The sequence below is a fragment of the Bufo bufo genome, chromosome 11, assembly GCF_905171765.1.
Source record: "Bufo bufo chromosome 11, aBufBuf1.1, whole genome shotgun sequence".
NCBI lineage: Eukaryota > Metazoa > Chordata > Amphibia > Anura > Bufonidae > Bufo > Bufo bufo.
The window spans coordinates 27,953,877-27,969,823 of NC_053399.1; the positions used below are offsets into that span (position 1 = coordinate 27,953,877).

Here is a 15,947-nt window from a genome sequence, read left to right on the forward strand (position 1 = left end):
AATGCAGACCTACGTGCTGTAATGTGTTTGTTTGTCACTTGTCTCCAAGGTGGCTTTTCCTTCTCTAGTTGCAAAAGTAGATTGGTTGGACCATATGCGATGAAAGAGCAAAATTTGGATGGACACGGAGAAAGAGCAAGACTTGGGGTCCATTCACACGTCTGTATGTGTTTTGCGGATTCGCAAAACACAGACACCGGCAATGTGGGTCCTGTATTTTGCGGACCACACATCGCCGGCACTCTCATAGAAAATGCCTTTTGTTGTCCGCAATTGCAGACAAGAATAGGAAATGTTCTATTTTTTTTTTACACAATGAAAGCAACTTGTGTTGAGCAAACTTTTGTTTTAAGTTCTGCGTCCAAAGTTCGGGTTCAGGTTATCGAAGAATCCCGTTATGGATTCCAAACTCCGTTATGGTCTGTGGTAACAGAATCCATAACTGGATTCTTCGATAACCCGAACTTTGGACGCAGAATTTGAAACACAAGTTCGCTGAACACTAAAAGCAACCCTTGGTCTGACACGAAGAAAGAGCAAGACTCTGCAGGAGCGGTCACAATGAAAAAGAAAGATTTGGATGGACTCGTCACGTAGAAAGAGCAAGACTTGGCTGGGACTGCCACGAAGAGCAATACTTGGCTAGACCTACCACAAAGAAAGAACAAGACTTGGCGGGGACTGCCACGAAGAGCAATACTTGGCTAGACCTACCACAAAGAAAGAACAAGACTTGGCGGTGACTGCTACGAAGAGCAATACTTGGCTAGACCTACCACAAAGAAAGAACAAGACTTGGCTGGACCTGACATGAAGAAAGCACAAGAGCTCATGCACACTACATCATGAATTACTATTATACAGTCAGTTTGGGTCAGGGGAGCTGCTGTCTGCCCAGGAGAAGTGGCCGACACACAGACCGTGTGTATGAGCCTGAAGACTTCGCTGAACCTGACACGATGAAAGAGCAAGAGTTTACGCACCACCCGGTTGATGTTGTATGGAAACTTGGATCACAGACCTCAAGGCTAATGACCATAACAGACTGATCAAACAGAGAACATGCACATAAGACTGCACCTCAAGAATAAATGACCATTAAACACAATTTTATTTAGCAATGTACATAAACCAAGAGAAAAACACATTAAATATTCAAAACACATGTGGTGAGCTGGCTTGGTGGGTATATAAGGTGTATGATGGGCTGTCCGCACACATCCCTCACTACGGTCATGGGTAAAAGGTGCGATTCATCAGAGTTGCAAAAAGGGATGACTATTGGCTTTTGAGCTTTGGAAACGGTTTTTGTGCTGCTGTGGTGAAAGAGTACTGTGAGTGGGCAAATAGCACCATTGTGAAAAAGTGACATGAAAACGACTGACGCTACAGCGGAGCAGCTCACCGCCAAGATGAACCAGGGGGCCACCAGACGTGTGTCTAAAACAACAGTTCAACAAATCCTACTGCCTGTAGGGCTCTGAAGCATGGTCACTGCACCTCTGCCAACCAAGTTGCATCAGCAGAAGAAGGCTTAAATTTTAGTGGCAGTATCGGAATTGGACCTCCACTGATTGGCAAAGGGTTGTCTTCTCCGATGAATCACATTTTCTACCTCAATAAACAGATGTACGTCGGCATTTCAGGCGAGAAACCTCGGAGAACAAACACCCAGCAACCATTGCTGTAAGAACACACGTTGGTGGGGACAGTGTTATGGTCTGGGGAAGGTTTTCTGTGTTTTTGTGGCATTCTCTGGGTTCACTTACTCATCCATGTGGAAGGCACTCTCATCTGATTTGGGTATGAATCCATCCTTGCAGATCACGTACACCCATACTTGCGGATGGGATCTTCCAGCAAGGCAAGGTGACATGGCTAGAAATGTCCAGCATTGGTTGGAAGGGCATGACCAAGACTTCCAAGCACTACCCTGGCCCCCTAATTGCCCAGATATGAACCTAATTAAGCATCTGTGGGACCAGCTAAATCGTTGTGTTGTCTCCATAGATCCTCTCACACGCACCCTCCAGCAGCTGTGGGATTCACTGCAGTCAGCGTGGCTCCAGGTCCCTGTGACCACCTACCAGGACCTTACTAAGTCACTTCCAGCCCATCTATCTTCTGTCCCTGCAGCAAGCAGCGGATACTCTGGATATTGGCTAGTACTTAGAATAATGTGACTTGACTGTGTATAAACATGGATATTAGTAGTTTACATTACTAGTTCAAAGACAAAGTTGGATCAAGATGGATTATGTAGAAGTTGACTCCATTGATTCCATGTAGTTTTTGGTTCATCACTTCCTCGATTGTAGGTCAGACCTTTTCATAGTGATTTTTATTATATCATGTACCTTGGGAGCCAAACTTTTGTTGTATTAAGGTGAAGTTTAAATATTTTAGTAGTTTAGGCAACTGAAATCCTTTTTCTTTAAAGGGGTTGTCTGGGATACAGAAACTGATGACCTTTCCTTTTGGATGGGACTTCCTTATTAGATCGGTGGAGGTCCGGTACCTGGCACCCCCACCGATCATCTGTTTCCAGCTGCCGATCCTACAGTATATTGACCTAGACCGAGTTTAGCTCATCAATATCTATAGCCTGGAAAACCCCTTTAAGGGCAGTAAACTTTATTCAGTGTTGGAAAAAAGTGCTTTGTGGTCTGGGGAGGTTATGTGGAGATGTCATTACACCCTTAAATTAGTTAAAGGTAATTTTTACTCTCTTTAATTAGAAGTTAGATGTCACTATCCTCTTTCCTGTGGATAACATAAAAACCAACTACTTCCCAAAAACTGCAAACATTTAAAGGCGACTGGGACTTCTGTAAGAAAGCAAGATGTGTCAAAGAAAGTCTTGGAGCTATTCAAATCTTTTGGGTAACTGCCCACAATGCGGATCATGTGGTTTTTCTCACGTTTTTTTATTATTATTTTTTTTGGGGGGGGGGACACACAGAGTAACGCAGCACCAGATAAGTGTATGACATTTGCTGAAAATCATGTGCCCATAGCGTATTTTGTAAGTGAGGGACATTGATCTGCCGTGTGCATTTAAATCTGAACATGTTGCAACAACGTGTGCGCCCCGTGGCCGCAACCGACCGCAGGGCAGCCGCAGCGGATCGCGGACCCATTCACTTTAATGGGTCCGCGATCCGCCCGTTCCGCAAAAAGATAGGACATGTTCTATCTTTTTGCGGAACGGAAGTACGGGACGAAACCCCACGGAAGCACTCTGTAGTGCTTCCGTTCCGCATCTCCAGACTTGCGGACCCATTGAAGTGAATGGGTCCGCATTCGTGATGCGGAATGCCCACGGACCGGCGCCCGTGTATTGCGGATCCGCACTACGGCAATGGGTAGCACACGTTCGTGTGCAGGAGGCCTTATGTAGTGGATTTTCCAATAGACTTGTTAAAAATAAAAGAGAAAATCCGCACCAAAAACTGGGATAATACTTATTTTTCCACTCGTTCTTGATGCTGTTTTTTTGCGTACAAGTCTGCGCCATGTGCAGGTAGCGCTAGGGTGCGTGCTGACAATGTGGATTTTGTGCAGAAATAAAGCAGCGTCATACAGTACCAGCAAAGTGAATGAGATTAGACAAATCTCAGGTGCACGTTAGTTATTTGTATGTGCGGAAATTGACCCGGCGTGCTGATTGCGGCATCATGTCAATTGTTTTGCGGATTTCACCCTTTTCAATGGATGGGTGAGATCTGAGGCAAAACCGCATCCAATCTGCGCCAAAAATGCACACAAAAAAACACAATAACTAGTGCAGATTTATATGCGGTTTTGGTGCCGATTTTCAGCCACTCAAATCCGCGCCGATTTCCACCGTCCAGATTGGTGTAGCTTGTCGGGAAGCAATACAAAGACTCTGAAGCATCATCAGGAAGACCCTCTGACGGTGCATTCAGTCTCCTGTGTCCCGACCAGTACTGGAAGCAGATGATGGCAGAAGGCCAACTTGAAGGTGAGACGACAATAAGCAGGACTATTAGTTTTTGATCTTCTTCTGTTTCACGCCGGATTCTCTTCTTTCTTCTTCAGCTGCACTTTGTATGTGACGGTGAGCACTCCACTGGTTGACGGGTCTTCCGTTGGTTCAGACACTACACCAGTCTGCTCCCCTGGCTTTTCTTATTGTTAAAACGTAGATGCTCAAGGTAGGTGTCCATTGTGATGGCTTTCTTTAACTACATTTCTGGAGGAGGAGTAGATGACATAGGACTGGAGCAGTGCCATGTGGGGTCCACGTCATTAAAATTGCTCTTGAAAACAAAAAGTGTTTGCTTGGATTAATTACCGGGAAAAATGAAACCTGTCCCTAATCCTTGTACAGTCCCGACTTACGCTTTTCTTTCTGAATGGTTTCAATCAGCCACTCGCATTTTGAAAACCCTTGTTAGAAGTAATGCCAGAGGGGATGTAGCAGAGGGGAAGAGCGTGAGGAGCGTTGCTATTAAAAGTTGGAACAAGTAAAGTCCTCTTTTCAACACATTTCAAGGGAGATCTTTCACACAAAGAGGAGACTTATAGAAAAAAACTAAATCCAGTCCTGTGAAGAGCACAAGAGGGCTGATTAGTGCTAGAGCCGGCCCGAGGTATACTTATCTGGAGACATGTCCAACCCCGCGATGGAAAAGTAAGAAAGAGAATCAACCAGTACAAGGAGGGGGTCTACATGGCTATGCTTAGGCTTTGTGATATAGATGGGTAGGTAGATAATTTTTAATTAAAACCAGATATTGAAACGTATTCCCTTTTTCTAATCTCGTAGATTTTTTACTTTCTCTGCATAATTATGAGGGCGGCCATCTTTCCTGTTCAGTTGTTAACAGCATTTAGAGGCTCTGTAGAGCAGCCGCATGGAGCATAAGGCATGAGATGTTCATTGACTTCTATGGGAGAGCTTTATGACATGCTTTATGACTTGCGCAGAAGTCATTGTGCAGGGAGGGGGAGGAGGTGAGCTGTGACATCTGATTTGCATAATAACTTTATTTGCATGTGAACAACGCAGCCAGTTACACATGCCAAATATGTGCTCTCATTTGGGGATCAACCCAAGTAGCCAGGTTTAATAGGGTTGATTCTGCTGGCAGGTCCTCTTTAAAGGGGGTTTCTTTAAGATAGGCCATAAATATCACATTGGTAGCGGTTTGACTACTGGCACTTGCTGCATTCACCACTTCCCGGTCCTCTGGTACTGGGGGGAGGGAGGATCGGGAGACTGCGGAACAGCCTGTGCCGCAGATGTGAACCGAGCCTAAGATGGAGTGGAGTTCAGACTCAGGTTTATTACTGGTCATTCCCTTAGGTAACACTCAATCCAACTCCATATTCCTGGGATCGTCTTCTGATGTCCCTATAGTGATCAGTGTAATTACGGGCTCCACGTTAGTGCTTACGCTCTGTAATACGTCACACTACGTGCTGTTTTAATTGTAGCTATGAAGCTAATAACAAATTAAAAAAAGAAAATCGTCAGTCTTAGGCCCCTTGCAGACGAGCGTGTGCGGATTATGTCCGGGTGCGTTCAGTGACAAATGCGCAATTTCACAAGCAAGTACATTCAGTTTTGATCGCGCGGGTGCCATGCGATTTAATGCGTTTTGAACGCGCGTGAAAAAAAACTAAATGTTTGCAAACAACCATCCGTTAAAAAAATCGCATCGCATCCTCACTTGCTTCCGGATGCGATGGCGATTTTCACGCAGCCCCATTCACTTGTATGGGGCCAGCGTTGCGTGAAAATCGCCGACTATAGAACATGCTGCGATTTTTCACGCAACGCACAAGTGATGCGTGAAAAACATCGCTCATGTACACAGCCCCATTGAAATGAATGGGTCCGGATTCTGTACGGGCGCAATACGTTCGCATCACGCATTGCACCCGCGCGGAATACTTGCTCGTCTGCAAGGGGGGGGGGCCTTAGTCCTCCTGTTCTGCAGTGTTAAATTGTGCCATTCTGAATAAGTAGCAGGTCTGAAATCAAACTCTAATATGTAATATAACATAAGTTCTTAAAGGGCATCTGTCAGCAGTTTTGTCCCTATGACAATGGCTGACCTGTTACATGTGCGCTTGGCAGCTGAAGGCATCTGTGTTGGTCCCATGTTCATATGTGCCCGCACTGCTGAGAAAAATGATGTTTTATTATATGCAAATGAGCCTCTAGGAGCAACGGGGGCGTTACCATTACACCTAGAGGCTCTGCTCTCTCTGCAACTGCTGCACCCTCTCCACTTTGATTGACAGGGCCAGGTGTGATGATGTTTTCCTTGCCTGGTCCCGTCAATCAAATATGTTATCCAATGGTACACGCCATCGTTTTTTACCTATGCATTGCAGGGACAAGGAGGACAACAAATTATGTACCGTGTATAGTGGCTGTCCTTGGTACTGCACTCGAGGCCCATTCACGTGAATAGCCCTGAGCTGCACATAGGTCACATGACTGATGGACGTGATGTCACTAGCCTAGGAAGAGGCAAACAGCTGATCGGCGGGGGGGCCGCGAGTCAGACCACCACCACCGATTACCTATTGATGAACTATCCCAAGGATAGGTAAATAATATTCTACCCCCGAAAAAACCCCTTTAAGGCTATGTAATCCTTATATGTTGTATGTGTGAGGCTGAGCAGTTCACTGATTTTATTTTTATATTGTTTTCTTCCTCCAAGACAAAATCCCACTTGGAAACCTGCAGAATTTTCCCTTTTAATAGGAGCTGGTCATAAAGGTTTTTCGCTGCCGAAATGAGCTCTTAGTAATCAAGCGATTAAGTCATCCTGGAAGTAACTGGCGGTAATGACGCACACATCCGCGGCTCATTCTATCGCACACGCTACAGGCATTGTGGGGGTTTTGATTTGGGCTACGGGGTAGAGATTTTCGGGATTAGTGAGACTGTATGGGGGAAGAAGTCAGGGAGGGTACTTAAGAACCCATTCTCTTTCTTCGCTATGATGCAAAGCTTTCAGTTTTTTTTATTTTATTTTTCTCCTTTTAACTTCTTTATCACCAAGGCAATACAGGAATAAAAAACAGGAAAGTAACAAAAAGGGGAAAGCATTCCAAGAGGCTGGACACGAACAATAGAGGACTTGATCAACTAAGCCGCCTTGTCTGTAACCTGCATCTCTTCTGTCGCAGGTATTAAGTCTAAAGGACGGGATTATTGATAATGGCACCTTACTTATTAGGCTGTCTTGATTTCTTTTCTTTTTCTTTTTTTATATATATATTTTTTTCTGAACCGATTTCTTTTTAACCTTTTACATCTCACTCTAGTTGCAAATCCTATTTTTATAATTTGCAGCAATTGATTTCTAGCAGCTTAATTAAGTTGTCGTTCTGAGCAAAAGATTAGAGGAAGTTACAGCACATTCTTGATTTATATACTTATATTTTATATATTTATACATTTTTATATTTAATATGTTTGTTATATATTTATATTTGATATATTTATACATGTTTAATAATAATAAATAATGAGTATATAATTTATTTTAAAACACCATTAATTCCATGGCGCTGTAAATCCCGCCGGGGTTAGGCCTATTGCACACGACCGTATGGCTTTTTCAGTGTTTTGCGATCCGTTTTTCACGGATCCGTTGTTCCGTTTTTTGTTTCCGTTGTGTTTCCGTTTCTGTTCCGTTTTTCCGTTCCGTTTTTCCGTATGGCATATACAGTATACAGTAATTACATAGATAAAATTGGGCTGGGCATAACATTTTCAATAGATGGTTCAGCAAAAAACGGAACGGAAACGGAAGACATACGGATGCATTTCCGTATGTGTTCCGTTTTTTTGCGGACCCATTGACTTGAATGGAGCCACGGACTGTGATTTGCGGGCAATAATAGGACATGTTCTATGTTAAAACGGAACGGAAAAACGGAAATACGGAAACGGAATGCATACGGAGTACATTCCGTTTTTTTTGCGGACCCATTGAAATGAATGGTTCCGTATACGGAACGCAAAAAACGTCCAGTAAACGGGAAAAAAAAAACGTCCGTGTGCAATAGGCCTTACACAAATATAAAAAATACAATAAACAAGAAACTATTAGCAGACTGGTACAGAGGGGTTAGAGGAACCTGCCCGCAAGAGCTATTAGCAATTGGAGAGGAGCGAATTTCCGCTTATGAAATTCGTTCACACTTCATTTGGTGGTAAAAGGTGAATTGCGGATTCCGTTACCACGGACCATAACGCAATTCTATGACGGAATGCCTTTAGCGGCATTCCGTTATTCATTCCGTCATAATAGAAGTCTATGGGCTGCAAAACGGATCCGTCCCATTTCTGTTTTGCAGGGGAGTCCTCTCTAAAGGCATTCCGTCATGGATTTGCGTTATGGTCCGTGGTAACAGAATCCATAACGCAATTCACCTTTTACCACCAAATGAAGTGTGAACGAATTTCATAAGCGGAAATTCGCTCCTCTCTATCAGCAATCTTTAAGGGAAGGGGAGAACACAGTATATATTTGAGATATAATATATTTTTTTCATATATATTTATGTATTAGAATAAATGTATATATTTATAAAAAATAAAAAAAAATGATTTTATATATTTCTATTTGTATTCATTTTTGGTTATTTTGAGGGCACAATAAATTAACTATCTAATTAAACCCACCTACAGGATAGATCATAAGTGACCCCCACGGATCATGAGAATTTGAATGGATGAGCAAGCATTAGGCTGTAGTCTTATCTTCAGTAGTCCCATAGGCTTTGAGTGGTGTCGCCCTAGGTGCAATTTAACCTCTTCATAGAGAATGTGAAATTTTATTTTAGTTATTTATTTTTTATTTTGTGTAATAATCTAATTGTGCAGCACTAGAGTGCGGAGTGTCAGCTTTCTATTCCCTTGTGTTCATTCATGTGAAAATTTAGGAAACCTCTTGTCAACATGGTTTACTTTGGATTTATGTCATTAGAGTAAATCCATCTTTGTTTCAACAAAAATTAAACCGGCTTAAGTTAAGTGAGAGGCTTGTTGTACAGGAGCAGCGTTTTGATGATCGCTGTGGTTCATGTAAGGATCTGCCTTAACTTACTTTGATTGACAGGCCTCCCTCCATATATATGTGCGAGCATCAGAGAAGCCACAGCAGAGACCAGGCGATCAGAGAGGACACCATCTGCGGGCACAGGTCTGCTCATGTTACCTTCATAGAAGTTTTAAGTTTCCAGACATATAAATTGTTTTAAATGTGTATATATTTTTTAAAAAATTCTGTTACGGATTTTCAGTGCTTTGAATACAGAGTTTGTAAAGTTTTTGTGTTGTGTTTGTTATGTTGAAAGTAACAATAATTCAATAACTAATTGCTCTAAAGCTTAAAAAAAATAATCATTTTCCAGGTTTATAGTCCCGCTAGGTATTTTATTATAGGTACAATTTTTTTTATTTTTAAGGCAGAAGGAAGGTGAGAACAGTTGAGGGGAATTATCACAGGCAGTCTGTTTGAAGTCTGTTTTGCTGTTATTTGCAAGAAGTTCAACGATTTGTTGCATCTTTAAATATGTTTGGAGGTGTTTCTTCTGTTTTCATTCTTCCTTCTTCCTACTGGAGTTTCATAGTTCATAATTGTGTCGTCTGGCCACACAGCGTTCCCCACCAGTCTTACAAATGTGTATGGTACTTGTGCCAAGTTTTGAAGTTATCCCCTATCCACAGGATAGAGTATTGCTAACTGATCACTGGGGGTCAGACTGCTGGGACCACCACCGATTCCCCCCCAAACTGATGGAGCAGCAGGTCGGGAATGCCCCATGCTTCTCCAGTAATGGGACTGATGGAGGGTTCAGAGTACAGAGCTCAGCTGGAACTGCTGCTGTATGGGATCAGGAGAGCTCTGCTCATCAGGGCATGCTGAGAGTTGTAGTTTTGTAACAGCCGCAGGTTAGGGATCACTGTCCTATTTAAATAGAAACGGGAAGGCTGTGCTTTGGCAGAATATTATTGTGTAAAACGCCCAATATGACAAGTAACATAAATATATTTTTTCTTAATACAGCTCCTCTCTTCTCGGCAGACAATGAATTTCCACAGTGCGACGCTGATCTCCTTGTATCTGCTGATCTTAAGTGGCTGCTGGAAGACCTTGGCCGTCTCCAACATCAGCCTGAGAACCTTCATTGGCTGCGCTGTGCGGGAATTCACCTTCTTGGCAAAGAAACCCGGATGTAAGGGTTTACGCGTCACCACTGATGCCTGCTGGGGGCGCTGCGAGACTTGGGAGGTACGTCATTTATTTTGTGTCCCGTTTACTTTACCTTAGCTTTCGACATCTTAAACTGAGTTGGGGGTTTGAATTCACCCATTTGCTCAGTAAAAGAAAAACGTTTCACGACTTGCTAGAAGTAATAGGACAGATATTGCATCGACAGGAACAAATAAATACTTGTGTATGTTCGCTCTATAAGACCTTGTTCACACTTCAGTGTTTGGTCAGTGTCTGATGAGTGGTTTTCATCAGTAACTGGGCCAAAACCAGGTGCGGGTCAGCAAATCTTTCCAATATAAGGTACATATAGACTCCACTCCTGGTTGTGGTTCGTAATCACTGAAGTATGAACTAGGCCTTAAAGAGTAACTAAACTTTTAAATAACTTTTTTCTAAAATGTTGCAAATGTCCTATAAAGAAATTTTCTAATATACCATATTTTTTGCCCTATAAGATGTGCCCAAGATTTTATCAGACATGGAAAAAAAAAGTAAACTTACCTGTCATGCTCTGGACGGCGCTGCCACCCTGCAGACCCGGCACTCGCCACTCCCTGCTCTTCTTCCGGCCCACCCTGCACTGTCATCCGGTCATAGTCTGGAGACTATACACAGTCAGAATGATGTGCACAGCAGGGAGTACACCGCTTCACTTACCACTCTCTGTGCCACCTGCATGCTAATGACCACTTCTATAATGGAAGCGGTCATTACCATTCGGACTATAAGACGCACTGCCACTTTCCCCCTACTTTCGGTGTGTCTTATAGTCCAAAGGATACTGTGCTTTTTTTTTTTTTTTTTTTAAATTAAAGAAATAGACAGCGGAACTTCAGCTCTCCTAAGTGCTTTAGAATCAGTACATTTTTACACTGCTGATATATGGGCACTGTACGTGTGTATGGATTCTACTGCAGCGAGCGCTGTACCAACTGCTGGTCCTGCCTGTGCCCCCTGATCTTGGCTAAATCCTGGCACAGCACTTACCAATGTAGTATGCCAGGATTTAGCTGCTGCCTGAGCTCGCTCTGCTTTGGGGCTCATGCACACAACTTTATATATTTTGTGGTCCGCAAACACGGACGTCCGTGTTGCGGATCCATTGCAACAATGCCTGTCCTTGTCCACAAAACGGACAAGAATAGGACATGTTCCATTTTTTATTTTTGCGGAACTGACATGCAGGAACAAAATTCAACGGAATGTCCTCTGTTTTTTTGCAGCCCCATCGAAGTGAATGGTTCAGTATATGGGCTGCAAAAAAAAACGGAACAGACACGCAAACTAAATAGGTTTGTGTGCATGAGCCCTTGCTCTGTATAGCACGTTGTTACAGGAGAGCAGAGCGGGCACAGGCAGGAGCGTAGCCAAGATCAGGGGGCACAGGCAGGACCAGCGACCCGTCCTGCGCCTTTCCACAGTACAGTGGAATCCGTAGACATGTACAAACGCGCTGCTTCTAAAGCGCTTTGGAGAGCCGACGTTCAGCTGCCTATTTCTTTAGTAAAAATTCTTAGAATTATTTTTTTTTTTTAGGATATTTTTAAATAAAGTTGTTTAAAAGTTTACTTAGTCCTGAAGCAGCTCAATGTAAAGCTGGCCAAACACATTAAATGTATATATCTGCAGCAGTGGCCAACCGTCCAGTGTGTATGGGGGGCTTCGTACGGTCCTCTGATGGCACATGTTGGGGGGAGATGAGGATTGGACTGTTGTATTTAAACATGCCCAATCTTTCTGTTCTTTCTGAGTCCGGTGTGCATGTGGGGTAAGTAAGCCAAATGAGCTGCAGGGCCTCGGGACGAATTATGACCTTCCTAGGGCGATCCAACTGTGATGAAACTACGACTCCCAGCATGCACACTTGCTTGGCTGTTCTCAGGACTTCCATAGAAGTAAATGGAGCATGTCGGGAGTTGTAGTATCACAACAGTTGGCGTGCCGGAGGTTGCTGACCCCTGAGCTAGGCATTCTTTTTGGAGCCTTGAGTCCATGTTATGCCCTGCCCCCTCTATAGAAGGGATAACACATCAAGGGGGGGATAGAAAAGCTATATTTGCCATTACATGTATATATCTCTCCTATTACAGAAGCCTATCCTCGACCCTCCCCACATTGACGCTTACCACAGAGTCTGCACCTACAATGAAACAAAGCTGGTGACCGTGAAATTACCAAACTGCTTCCCCAACGTGGATCCCTTCTTCACTTACCCCGTGGCGATCCGATGTGACTGCGGCGTCTGCTCCACCGCGACTACGGAATGCGAGACCCTGTAAGGCAGCGTTCCTCAACCCCAGTCCTCAGGGCCCACCCGCCTGTCATAATTTGAGAATATCCGCGTGGTAAGTCCTGATGTATCGACACCAATTGCATCACCTGCTCAATACTATGGAAATCCTGACCGGTAGGTGGGCCCTGGGGAGCGGCGGTGAGGAGCCCTGCTGTACGGAGGCCGTAGAGGCTGCGAGATGGTCTTCATGTGAGAGGAGAACCGTGGTTACTACTTTTATAGAGCATGTAGAGGTAGTAGTAGTGCGCCTGTCAAATACACGGTAGGCAGCCGTAGTCTTTTCTATGTTCCAGTAATGCCACAGAGTCCTAATATATTAGGGGACTTTTCGGTTTTATGTAGAGTATGCTTATTCCAATATTTTGTATATCCGTTCACTGACCGCACCGGCTGGAGAAATCTGTCCTAATTTGTTAGGCGAGAGCCTTAAATAGAGAGAGCTCTAAAATAGGTGACCCCCTTTACGTTTCTTTACGTAAAACCAGAAATTGCTTCATATATATGCATTTCCTCTACAGTCACCTGTTTCTGAGTTGTGCTGGGTAAAGTCTGGTTAAAAACCAAAAGGGCCGCTATCACTAGAAATGAGCGAATTTCAGGTTATGAAATTCGTTTACTGGTAAAAGGTGAATTGCGTTACGGATTCAGTTACCACGGACCATAACGCAGTTCTATGACGGAATGCATATCGGAATGCCTTTAGAGAATTGCGTTAGGGTCCGTGGTAACGGAATCCGTAACGCAATTTACTTTTTACCAGTAAACAAAGAAATTCGCTCATCTCTAGCGATCACTACCCAGCTTTCCCAAATACTCATTCTGCCTGGTTATGATGTAATACAGCAGCATGCTATAGAGCAGGAGGAGCTGAGCAGACTGATATCTGGTTTTATGGGAAAAGATTCAGTATAAGGGCTCATTCAGACGACCGTAGTGTATTGAGGTCCGCAAAACACAGATACTGGCCCGTGTGCGTTCTGCAATTTGCAGACCGCACATGGCCGGCACTATGATAGAAATGACTATTATTCTCCGCAATTGCGGACAAGAATATAGGACATGCTGTATCTTTTTTGCGGGGCCGCAGAGTGGAACTATGGATGTGGACAGCACACAGTGTGAATGTCTGCATCTTTTGCGGCCCCATTGGAATGAATGGGCCTGCAAAATTGCGGAATGGATGCGGACCCATTCATACGGTTATCTGAATGAGCCCTAACTTGTAATTTAAGCCCTTTGCTCATTCTGGGCTCAGGAGTCCAGTGGGCGGTCAGGAGTCCAGTGGGCGGTCCTAATCGGTGATTGACAGCTCTGTATGCGCACTAAGAGGGATGGCTGTCAGTCCCTTGATTCCGATTGGGCGATCTCAGACATTGATGGCATATTGCTAGGATATGCCATCAGTGCCAGATGAGTGGGTCCTAGAAGTGGCACCAATCTACCGAACGGGCCTCCCAATGGTCAATGCTAGCGTGGCCACCCTCCATTCACTTCTATAGGAGTTATATAGCTGAGCACGCTGACTTGGCTATTTTCACAACTCCCACAGAAGTGAATGGGGAGCACGTGCCATATCCTACCCATGTGCCATCGATGTATGAGATAACACAACCCCTTTAAAACTGGGCACCAGTTTTTTTTTTTATTTCTTTTTTTATACAGTTTCATAAATCTCCCCTTTAATTTTTGCTCCGTCTGGCCATAGGAGTCCAGTGGGCGGTCCTAATCAGTGATTGAAAAGGTGCAGCTGTCAATCACTGAGTAGGACCGCCCACTGGACTCTTGAAGACACACCGAATAGGGAGAAGATGTATAAATGACAAGTTATAATGAATCGGCTCCTCCTGCTCTAGAACATGCCGTCTGCAGCTCAGACACTAGGGCAGATTTACGAAAACAGTGTCAAAGAAAAACTACTGACCAAACATTTTTATGTAGCGGTTCTTTTCTATAGACTCCGTAGGTGCCGTGTAATGCCTTTGGTCTGTTGTGTTTTATTTTAGTGCCATTACTTAAATAAGTGGATATATAAACTTATATATGAGCTTTAATATTAAAGGAATGCCCAGTGTAGTGGGGGAGAACTGTGACATAATATAACACGCTCGCCCGTTTAAGGCTTCCTTCACACTAGCATTAGCAGAGTAACAGCCTGCCGGATCCGTTTTAACGGTTGCCCGCGAGTGCCGCCAGAAGTCTGCTCCGGCCGCATTCACTATAAAGGGGACGGGTCGGACATGCGGCGGTTTTTGTCCGGCCGCCTCTCTGCATGTTTGCCGTGCAGCGGCCGCATGTCCGACCTGTCCCTATTAAAGTGAATGGGGCCAGAGTGGACTTCCGGTGGCACTCGTGGGCTAGCGTTCGATTGGATCTGGCAGGCGGTTACCCTGCTAACACTAATGTGAAAGTAGCCTAAGCTGCCTCCTCTGACTTTACTCCCGGTCAACATCTGAGCGTGGGACCGCTGCGGCCAGTCATTGGTCTCAGCGGTGATACAGTGGAGATGGGCGATTGCAGCAGGGGTCACATGAATGCTGCTTGTAAGTAAACTGCCGGGGATCTGAGAGGAGGCAGCGTATATCAATGAGTACGTTATTATTTTAAAGCACTCCCAGTCTGACAAACATGATTATGAGGTGGGCAAACCCTTTAAAGGGGTATCCCAATTGTATCACGTTATTTTGCGTTCCCAGAATAGGAGATGGCTATCATCAGTAGAGTGCGACCACCACTGATCACGAGAACAGGGGCCCCGTTTCCCATAGGACATCATCTCTACGGGACTGCCAGAAATAGCAGAGCGCTTGTCCTCAACTGTCCCTGGCAGTCCCATAGAGATGAATGATACTGCAGCTCCATTCATTTCAGGGGTGCGAGTGAGATTTGGGGGTCCTGTTCTTGCTAAGGGTGACAGACTGGTGGAGGGTCCAACTGCTAAGTCGTCAGCTAGCCGCTGGATAGGGGATAACCTGATTAGACCCAGAATACACCTCTGTTACTAAACTGATATTGTCATCATGGCTTATGATAAAATAAATCAATTTTAAGTGCAATTATTTGGACTATTTCTTTATTTCATACTAGGTCAGCAACCTCCGGCACTCCAGCTGCTGTGAAACTACAACTCCCAGAATGCTCGGCTGTTCTTGTAACTCCCATAGAAGTGAACGGAGCACTCTGGGAGTTGTAGTTTTAGAAGAGACGGATGGAGTGCTAAAGTCAGCAACATTGATATGATGCTAGACAGACGCCTCTGGAGGTTTCCTGGCAAGGGGGAAAAATGGAACTAAACCCCTAATTTCATACAATCTCTTGGGTTCTCCATAGTTCTAGATCTTCACCCTAGCTGGACATTCAGCGACTCCACAACATTTTGG

At 44.3% G+C, this 15,947-nt stretch overlaps 1 protein-coding gene across 1 annotated transcript; it reads left to right on the plus strand.

Annotated features, from left to right (window-relative positions):
* Positions 1-7,119: 7,119 nt before the first annotated feature.
* Positions 7,120-13,135, plus strand: GPHB5 (glycoprotein hormone subunit beta 5). The gene is made up of 4 exons (XM_040411761.1): positions 7,120-7,176; positions 9,117-9,200; positions 10,068-10,292; positions 12,368-13,135. Exons 3-4 carry the CDS (start codon positions 10,089-10,091, stop codon positions 12,554-12,556), a joined length of 393 nt encoding a protein of 130 aa, XP_040267695.1. The 5' UTR covers positions 7,120-7,176; positions 9,117-9,200; positions 10,068-10,088; the 3' UTR covers positions 12,557-13,135.
* The last annotated feature ends 2,812 nt before the right edge of the window (positions 13,136-15,947 follow it).